The 10795-nt window shown below is 41.0% G+C and overlaps 1 protein-coding gene across 1 annotated transcript in view; it reads left to right on the forward strand.

The window, feature by feature from the left end:
* Positions 1-10472, forward strand: part of chrna6 (cholinergic receptor, nicotinic, alpha 6) — a 29930-nt gene extending 19458 nt beyond the window's left edge. Inside the window, exons 5-8 of the mRNA XM_061679968.1 lie at positions 1504-1711; positions 3484-4086; positions 5208-5480; positions 6823-10472. Coding sequence (XP_061535952.1) covers positions 1504-1711; positions 3484-4086; positions 5208-5480; positions 6823-6948 — 1210 coding nt within the window. The 3' untranslated portion in view covers positions 6949-10472. The remainder of the gene's footprint in view (positions 1-1503; positions 1712-3483; positions 4087-5207; positions 5481-6822) is intronic.
* The last annotated feature ends 323 nt before the right edge of the window (positions 10473-10795 follow it).

A 10795-nucleotide genomic window follows, 5' to 3' on the forward strand; every position in this document is an offset into this window, starting at 1 on the left:
TCAGAAAGAGCTACATTGTGTCTTTGTAGATCTAGAGAAAACCTATGACAGAGTACCCAGAGAGGAACTGTGGTACTGCATGCGGAAGTCTGGAGTGGCAGAGAAGTATGTTAGAATAATACAGGACATGTACGAGGGCAGCAGAACAATGGTGAGGTGTGCTGTATTTGTGACAGACGAATTTAAGGTGGAGACGGGACTGCATCAGGGATCAGCCCTGAGCCCCTTCCTGTTTGCAGTGGTGATGGATAGGCTGACAGATGAGGTTAGACTGGAATCCCCGTGGACCATGATGTTTGCAGATGACATTGTGATCTGCAGTGAAAGCAGGGACCATGTGGAGGAACAGTTAGAAAGATGGAGGCATGCACTGGAAAGCAAAGTAAGACAGAATATATGTGCATGAATGAGAGCGGTGGTGGGGGAAGAGTGAGGCTACAGGGAGAAGAGATAACAAGGATGGAGGACTTTAAATACTTAGGGTCAACCGTCTAGAGCAATGGTGAGTGTGGTCAGGAAGTGAACAAACGGGTCCAAGCAGGTTGGAACGGGTGGAGAAAGGTGTTAGGTGTGTTATGTGACAGAAGAGTCTGCTAGGATGAAGGGCAAAGTTTATAAAACAGTGGTGAGGCCAGCCATGATGTACGGATTAGAGACAGTGGCACTGAAGAGACAACAGGAAGCAGAGCTGGAGGTGGCGGAAATGTTGAGGTTCGCTCTCGGAGTGACCAGGTTGGATAAAATTAGAAATGAGCTCATCAGAGGGACAGCCAAGGTTTGATTTTTTGGAGACAAAGTTAGAGAGATTAGACTTCGATGGTTTGGACACGTCCAGAGGAGAAATAGTGAGTATATTGGTAGAAGGATGATGAGGATGGAGATGCCAGGCAAGAGAGCTACAGGAAGACCAAAGAGAAGGTTGATGGATGTCGTGAGGGAAGACATGAGGGCAATTGGTGTTTGAGAGGAGCATGCAGGAGATAGGCTTACATGGAAAAGGATGACGAGCTGTGGCGACCCGTAAAGGGACAAGCCGAAAGGAAAAGAAGAAGACTGTATATTCAAATTAATTATTTACAATTGACACTAAGAATGCACTTCTACATCTTTTTTATGAGCCTCTTTGACAGAGATAGCAATTGCTAGAAATGATTGTCTTATGTTCACCGTCAAGCACAAACTCATTTAAGTGTTCATTGATTTTTCATGCCTAGCCTATTGTCTACTCTAATTAGAGTTCCAATATTCGTCGGATTGGTGAGGATGAACTCTTTTCATCATATTGGTTTCTTTCTTTTTTTCTTTTTTATAACATCACCTATTTTATCTTTCCCCCTCTTGTGTTCCTTGTTTTCATTTCCTCCTTCAATATTTGACATTTCTGTCATCCTTTAACCTGTGCGTCCTTTTCAAATCCACATACGCTTTTAACATGTTTCCCCAAACTTTCATTACCATGTCAACACTGGTGTTGCTCCACATACACATACACTTTATATACAGTGCTGTTGGGGATTTCCTGGTGGAGGATAAAACCAAGGCACTGCTGAAGTTTGACGGAACCATTACCTGGATTCCTCCCGCAATTTTCAAATCCTCCTGCCCTATGGACATCACCTACTTCCCCTTCGACTATCAGAACTGCTCAATGAAGTTTGGCTCATGGACTTATGACAAAGCCAAGATTGACCTGGTACTTATTGGATCTAAGGTCAGTGCTAGGGACTGTATTTGAGTTTATCTGTTTTTAGAATTTGATCTTTGTTCTCTGAAGCATGTGGACATCTAAATACTTGCTTTCAAGCGTCTGAAGTGGTATTAAGGTATCATTAAGGACAAACTACTTCACACACTACGTCAGCTAACATGATGTACGCAATATTTGTAACCATAAAAAAAAAACTTTGATTGGATGAACGTTCTGACAATCACATCCATTATGGACCAATCCGTTCAAAAGAAAAATGAAAATTACGTTGTGCTAGAAAGACAAGGATTCAGACAGTAGCAGAAGCTTATTTAGCAAAAAATACCAAATATCTTTTGAGCAAGAAAATCATTCAATTCCCAGTTCTGATAAAATGACTTTGATGACATCCATGTCAATCTGATTGATTTCCACCAACTTCTTGAATCTTGCAGTGGGCCAAAATTAAAAACTGGGACAAAGTTGCAGCCCAAACTCAATATTTATTGGAAACTGACAGCGAATGGGCATGTTTTCCCTTCTGTCCAGATATGTTATGTTAAACCTTATCATATGAAAAAAAAAACAACAACAGATTTTGGAATAAGCAAACTTTAATATTACAACCACATGAGAAATCAAATGGGCAATACAAGACACATCAATGATATTTGTTTCTTATTTAAATAGATAAAATCTGTAGATCTGAAATGAATAAATTGTCAAGAACAGATAATCTGCCTCCCACCTGTCTTGAAAGCTCCTTTTTCCATCTTTTGTTTGGCAACTTTTGGGAAGGGGAGCTACACATTTGGCCGACTAGACTGGTAGCATAGTTGCTAATGACTCCAAGATCATTGGTAATATAAAACATGACCATTTGGTGGGAAATAAGGACTTGTAGTCACATTCTCAAGAGAGCAATAACATTGATGAACATCTTGCAGATACATGCAATCTTTTTTTTTATTTGGCAACATCTTATTATCCATCCATCATATTGATACAAAATCTGACACCATGTTAAACTTGATTATCTTCGCCTTGTTGGTTAAGTTTGTTCTGAAAGCTTGTTAGACAGCAGGATTGTGCAAGAACTAAACAGACTTTCAGAAAACTTAACTAAAGTAGATGGGTTTCACTTGTACAGCGCTTTTCTACCTTCAAGGTACTCAAAGGGCTCTAACAATGTCTCCTTCTTCATCTACTTATGAGGCATCATTCAGTATCTTGCTCTAAGACACTTCGACATGGTTGAGGGTTCAATCCGCAGCCTTCAGGGTGGGAGATGACCACTCTACCACCTGAGCCATGTAGCCACATAGCAGGAAATAATTTTGAAGATCTTCTAAAAGGCCTTTTAAAACACATTTGGTACCACTGCAAAACAAATTTATACATATTATAGTATATATATATATATATATATATATAGTGGTTGAAAAATTAATACTGACTGCAAGATCAAAGATTTAACATAATAGATAAAGATATAAACTGTGTAGGTCGTCCGTTCATTCCAAATATGCCATACCTTCGATGTCAAATTTCTAAATGGTTTATAAAGGATTCACTTTTTATTTATACATTAAGAAGGGTACCCTAATCGTAAAGTGATATCATATTCCTTTTCAATCTTCAGTACAGAATGCACGTACCTTCAAGAGCAAAGTTTAGGCATATATGGGAGGTCTCTGAAAGTACTATGTTATTTGACATAGATCCAAATTAGGACTGTTGAGCCAGGCAGATATCGTAATTCATTGTCCGACTACAGCTTTGTCTCCATCATTTAGGTCAACCTCAAAGACTTCTGGGAGAGTGGCGAATGGGAGATCATTGACGCTCCAGGCTACAAGCACGACATCAAGTACAATTGCTGCGAGGAAATCTACCCGGACATCACATACTCCTTCTACATCCGTCGCCTGCCACTCTTCTACACCATCAACCTCATCATCCCCTGCCTCCTCATCTCTTTCCTCACAGTGCTGGTTTTCTATCTCCCGTCTGACTGTGGAGAGAAGGTCACGCTCTGTATCTCCGTCCTGCTCTCCCTCACTGTATTTCTACTTGTTATCACCGAGACCATCCCCTCCACATCTCTGGTCATCCCGCTGATTGGAGAGTACCTGCTCTTCACCATGATCTTCGTCACACTCAGCATTGTCATTACGGTTTTCGTATTGAACGTGCACTACCGCACTCCCGTGACGCACACCATGCCCAGTTGGGTGCGCTCAGTGTTTCTTAAAGTGCTGCCGAGGCTTATGTTGATGCGGAGACCAATTGATGAAGACGGCAAGTCCGGAGGGTTGGAGAACAGTGGGGAGGCAGGAGGAGCTGGAGGGGGAGGAGGAGGCCGAGGAGGGAAGAAGAGGACGAATAAGTTGACCCAGGCAAGAGTTCCCTCATCCATTAGTGGATAACTGCGAGTGTGATGTCACAATGTGTCTAAAAGACATACCTCTACTAAATAGAGGTAGTCAACTAAAGTGGGCTTCATTCAAGAAAAACTACAGAACTCTCTCCAAGTGACCGGTGTGTTTTTTGAAAAAAAATCTAATTTCTATTCTGACCACAATACTAAACCACATAAATATCAACTGTTACTGTTCAAATTCAGAGTTTACAAGTTTATCATTAAAACTGGTCAAATTGGCAGCACGGTGGTGGCGCGGTTTGCACATCCGCCCTTCACAGTAGCCTCTTCATTTCAAATCTAAACACTGTGTGGAGTTTTTACATGTTCTCCCCGTCCTTACGTGGGTTTTCTCAGGTACTCCGGCTTACTCTCAAATTCCAAAAACTATTGCCCATAGGTGTGATTATTCGGGTAAATGGTTGTTTGTCTATTTGTGCCTGATTTGGTGATTGGCTGCCAACCAGTCCAGTGTGCACCCCACCACAAATTCACGGATAGGCTCCAGTCAACCCACGGCACTAATCAAGACAAGTGCTATTGAAAATGGATGGATCACATTTCATTTGTGCTGTTTGTCAGAATTTGTAGTACAGTCATTAGGGTTCCAATTCACCCCAAAACAAAAACAAATCAAACAACAGCAACAACAAACATCCTGCTGTCATGACAGCTCTGATGTTCTCATGGAAACTTGGTACAAAGGCTTCCAGAAAGAACAGGAAGAATCAGCAGGTCCACAGTAATAGAAAGTCAAGAGAGAATCACTGATGAAAGATTAAAAAAAGGCACTATTAAATTTTTGTAAAACACTGTAAAATCATGATTCTAATGGTGTGTTCAGAACAAAGTTAAGTTTCTTCCTACAGGTAGCAATCAAGCATCAGTTGATAAGACAGAAATTGATTTGTTATCAATTTTGTTGTTGTTTTAATGTACACAATGTATATCAGTTTACAGAGGCTAAGCCTTCATTAGGCAGATTGTTAAAATAAGTTTCTTTTTGAGAGCATAGAGTATATGTTGTTCTTTGAGATGTTCTGTATCTCAGGTGATTGTTAAGAGACTGAAATGTGTCTTTATTTTTTTGCTCTCCAGCAGGTTGGAGGGGGTTCCTTAAACTGTCTGGAGTTTGGGGACAGTACGTTGTCCTCCAGGGAAAGCTGCGCTGAGGTAAAATGCTCTTGTCCCTGCCAGAATGGGAAAGAAAGTCCTGAATCGACAACAACTGGAAAAAGGACATGTCAGCTGAGTCCACGGAGCAAAAATTCAGTACTGGTCTTCTCTGTTGTGTCACCCGAAATTAAGCAGGCCATCGATAGTGTCAAATACATAGCTGAGAACATGAGGAGCCGAAACAAAGCCAAAGAGGTCAGTTGTTGTCCTCTTCACGTGTATAGAGGTTTCATGTCTGTGCTAAAAATATAATATGAAATGCTAGATAACTTGAAATTTTTGTTTAATCAAATCTAGTTGAATTATTCTTTTGTGGGGGGGAAAATAAGTTTCTTATATGAACATATTTATCTTTTTTTCTCGGGGTGGTAGCATGGTTGGAGCATGGTTTCAATAATATTTCTCAATGGCTACATAAAAACTGTCCCCATTTATTTGGGATAAAATAGATTAAGCTCATGTTGCGTTCACATTCCTGTTTGGCGTAACTACTGTACATTATAGTTCATATTTTTAAGGAGGATATCTTAAACTCTAGGCGGCACGGTGACCGATTGATTAGAGCGTCTGCCTCACAGTTCTGAGGAGCGGGGTTCAATCCCCGGCCCCGCCTGTGTGGAGTTTGCATGTTCTCCCCGTGCCTGCGTGGGTTTTCTCCGGGCACTCCGGTTTCCTCCCACATCCCAAAAACATACATGGTAGGTTGATTGACAACTCTAAATTCCCCGTAGGTGTGACTGTGAGGGAGATGGTTGTTTCTTTGTATGTGCCCTGCGATTGGCTGGCAACCAGTTCAGGGTGTACCCCACCTCCTGCCCGATGATAGCTGGGATAGGCTCCAGCACACCCGCGACCTTAGTGAGGAGAAGCGGCTCAGAAGATGGATGGATGGATGGATCTTAAACTCTGCAAGCTGATGCTCTTACCTAACAATTGATCATGTCAAAATGACAAATCTAGCAACACAAATGATAGAGGTCCTTTCTGATATATTTAAAAACTCACATTTCACAGTTTTGCTCAATTTTGGTGAGCTTTAGCATTCTAGAAAATATCAGAATTTAAGATTTAAATCTCATAGTACATTATTCCTGTCTTTGGACACTAGCTTTTTATAGACAAAGATATATGGCACAGAAACATCATACATAATGCATTAAAGCAAAAACACACCTTAGAGAGCTCTGTTTGATCTCTGAACTAAAATGTTGCAGATTACAGCCTGTCCCAAAACATAACAATCGTATTATTTTGAACCACACAATTTAATAGTTTCGCCTACTCAGTCTTTCAAATTAAAATAAGGCAACTAAAAAAAATCCCTCATAGGACAGAATAAACCTTTGACATGCAAACTGGTATTCATCCGAAACAGCTATGCCAAAACACATGTACTTCTATTGACACTGTGATTTGAATGTGATTTCCATCACAGCATTTTCTGTTAAACAAAATGAAATGTTTAACTCCAACAATGCTTACGAGCCAGACTGATGTCTTTTCTCTCATTTTGTTTTGTCTCTTCTCTTGCTCACAGGTGGAAGATGACTGGAAGTACGTTGCCATGGTGATTGACAGAATCTTTCTATGGGTGTTTGTCACAGTGTGTGTCCTGGGGACAGTGGGCCTCTTCGTCCAACCGCTTTTTGGATTCGTCTCATAACCTCTTACCAATCAGGGTTTACTGCCACCCTGACAAGACCATTCTGAACAAATGATCCATTTGAAGACAAAAAAAATTTACTCAAACAGGACTCGTTGATCAATTCGTTTCGCTTTTGGCAGAGAGCAGCAGACATTTTTAATGCCTTCATTTTATGCCTATTAATGCGGCATATTATTTTACCATAATTGCCCCCAAATCAATACCATGGTATAATGAGGACACCTCATAAAGACTTTATAAATAGTTTCCAAACATGGCAATTATAAAGTTATAAACTCTCCAACTCATTAATGAAGCACTGCACCTAATTTTCATTATCAGTTAAACAACAGTGTGGCTTAATAACTGAAGTGTTCTGGCTATTGCTGGACTTCTGCACTATTCTACATTTATATACTAATCATGCAGTCACCTGCGCCCACTCTTTTGAAATGTGTAACATATAGTAGTGCAATTATTAATTACAAAAGCTACTGCTATTTTAAGTTGTCAAAGGGCAAGGCAGTCGGGCTAATTTCTGTATACACCTCTTTTAGACTGGCGCCTGTATTGTTAAAATCTGACACAAATAACACTTCAAATTACTACTTGTTGCTGGCTCTGCTGACCACGTGTATATTGTAATTCTTAATTTCATTTGGTTGATAAAACGTATTGTAATCCCTCAAGGGGGAATTAAACTTTCACTTTGCTCTATATTATTTTTATTGCACATCACATAGAGAACCATATCACACACCTGCAGGCATGCTAGTAGAGATGTCAGAGTAAAGTGCAAACTGTACTGCACCTGAGTTAGCGGATGGGTTCAGTGCCTTGCTCAAGGGCACATCAACAGTAGTCAGGAAACAGACTTTCATTTCATTTCTCCAACTATTTCTTTTTGTCTGTAGCAGGACTCGAACTGCGACCCTCTGGTTCCAAAGTCCTTACACATCAGCTACGGCCGCCCCACACATTACTGAAAACACACTGATCTTGTTACATATTTTACAACGAATGTTTGTCTCTTAGTGGCCTTTGGGCTGCTATACTTCTCACTACACAATGCTTGTGTGCTTACGCTGACTTTTGTGACAGATCAAATTTAGACAACAAAGGTGGGAGTATATGGTGACGTGGGTTTCAAATCAAAATTCTTCACAGTTAACTGTGTCATCTGACCGCTTAAACCTGATTCAAGAGAGACACAGAAGAGCATTGACTTCAAACCACTTTCGGGGTGTATATTTTCCTCCGCCCTTTGTATTTGCCAATTCAAAAAGATGATACAAATGGATCATTTTTAGTGGCGCTACAAGCAGCGATAGACAGACTGAGCAAAGCGGACAAGAGGAGAAAACACCAGGTGAGGATGGAGGAAGATAAGTTGCTGGTGAAGCAATTTCTAACCATCACTTAGTTAATCTACATGGAGAGCATGTGTTGTTTCTTCTAGTCTTTTAGAGGCATACTGGTGTAGCGTATATTGGTTTAAATAAAAATGTAATTAATTTGGAAAAAGAGACGAAGGAAGGTAAATTGTTGTTCGTCACACCTCGTTAGGAGAATATAACCGCCTCTCTCCCCGCCTGTTTCCGGGATCTACTAGCAAGTTCAGAGAACTCACGTTTGGTTGGGAGTGTATCTGGTAGCACAGCAGCAACTGTTCTGGAGGCTTAGCAGCGGTGAGCCATGGAGGCTAGGGAGCCGGCTCTCCGTCCCCAAGGCCCGTGGTTACCGAGCTGCGTGCCCCAACAAAAGGAAGGGGAGGTGTGAGGGGTGGCCGAAGCTGGGGAGCTGATAGCAAGAGCCACAAACCAAGACAGGAGCTAAGAACCAAGAGAGTGAGGCGGCGGGAGTCAGGGGTTAAATACCCGGGGGGTGTGTCGAAGAGGACCGAGGGCCAGACAAGACCGCACCCATTAGCTTGAATCTAGTCTACAATTGTGACCCATGAAATGGGTTTAAAATCATACATTAATATAAAATACTCCCAACTTTGTACTCTTTACTCATAGATCAAGCATATAGAATGACTGTTTAAAACTTTAGTCTTGGCAAATCAACTGCTTATGGTTCAATCACATTTCATGCTGCTTAGGGTTTCAAATCAGGGCAAACAGTTCTCAAAGTCTTGCAGCTGCACCGGTAAAGTTGGCACACAGACACCAAGGCATACATTTGGAATATTTCTGCAGAATTCGTGAAATATCAAAACAGACATTTATTTTTGGTTAGCAAACAACTGAATGGAACTTCACGGGTTGCAGTACTCTCAAACGCCAGTGGGTAGCGGCTTGCGTGCACGTTTGAGTATAAAGCAAATAGTTCATTGGTGTATTCGTCGATCTGTCCCTTTTGGCTGCTGTCAGTTCAAACGACATTGAGGACAAAGTCCTGTTTTCGTTTTAATTTCCCATCCATCCATCCATCCATCCATTTTCTGAGCCGCTTCTCCTCACTAGGGTCGCGGGCGTGCTGGAGCCTATCCCAGCCGTCATCGGGCAGGAGGCGGGGTACACCCTGAACTGGTTGCCAGCCAATCGCAGGGCACATACAAACAAACAACCATCCGCACTCAAATTCACATTCACAACTACGGGCAATTTAGAGTCTCCAATTAATGCATGTTGTTGGGATGTGGGAGGAAACCGGAGTGCCCGGAGAAAACCCACGCAGGCACGGGTATAACATGCAAACTCCACACAGGCGGGGCCGGGGATTGAACCCAGGTCCTCAGAACTGTGAGGCTGACGCTCTAACCAGTCGTCCAGCGTGCCGCCGTTTTAATTTCCCATTTAAAAAAAAATAAAATAAAATAACAACATTCAAGAAAGAGTTTTTTTCTCATGTTTTGTAGGGTGAAAGCTGCAGCTGGCCTCTAGTGTGGACTGAATGGGTGGCAACAATGGGGAAATGAAATAGCAGTATTTTTGGAATGGTGAATTAGTTAAAAACTGAAATAGTTTTTTTTTTTGGAACGGTGAAATGAACTTCGAACTAGTTTGCATAGAAAATAAACTTTGCCAACACTGCAGATGGTGACTTTGATTGTCATACGTACATCATACTGAGTCTGATTCATTAAGCTGCATGCAGTCAGAGACAATCATTCACACACTTGTCTCCTTTTTGAGTCATTTTCATGTAGAGGTCAGTTTTGTGATGTACCAGCAATTATTGAATAAAGGCAGGCGGTTTCTCCTTTGTAATTAAAATCCATGTGTTTCCAAATGTTCCCTATGATTAATGTTCTACATGTTAATTGGTTCGCCACAGTAAATATTGCATCCCATCTTCTTGGTTTGTTGATCCCAAAATAGTATTGCATTTGTTCATCAAGTAATTGTTTCTAATCCAGTGGTTATTAATTCTTATTTTTACTTGCCACTTTTGATTATGTACTTTTGATGTTCTGTAAGCGGCAGTATTCAGGATTGACATCAGTGTGTTGTAATAAAATGTGTAGTTCTGACTGCAGGGATTACATTTAATTGGGCATTTTTTTATATATTGTGCAAAGGGTTTATAAAATAGCATTTGCCTTTCTAATCATTTAACTCTGAAATAAAAATAAATGTAATATTTTGTCATTGTGATTTATTTCTTGTTCACCTAAACATCCAACAAAAAGCATATGGTGTTAATCTTGTGTGTAAGTAAGCCTTAGTAGGAATAATTAGTTCCCCGTGTGCAGCATTAACATCTCAATGATTCATGAAATCCTGAAATAATATAGCTCACAAATGATTTTCAAGAGGGGTGCCAACCCCCAACAGAATGCTGCCCTGGGCATCTGCCCATATCGCCCATGCCAGAAACTGCCCCTGATTATGACATATAACATGCTGTCGGTAGAGAG

The sequence above is a fragment of the Phycodurus eques genome, chromosome 6 (genome assembly GCF_024500275.1).
Source record: "Phycodurus eques isolate BA_2022a chromosome 6, UOR_Pequ_1.1, whole genome shotgun sequence".
Lineage (NCBI taxonomy): Eukaryota > Metazoa > Chordata > Actinopteri > Syngnathiformes > Syngnathidae > Phycodurus > Phycodurus eques.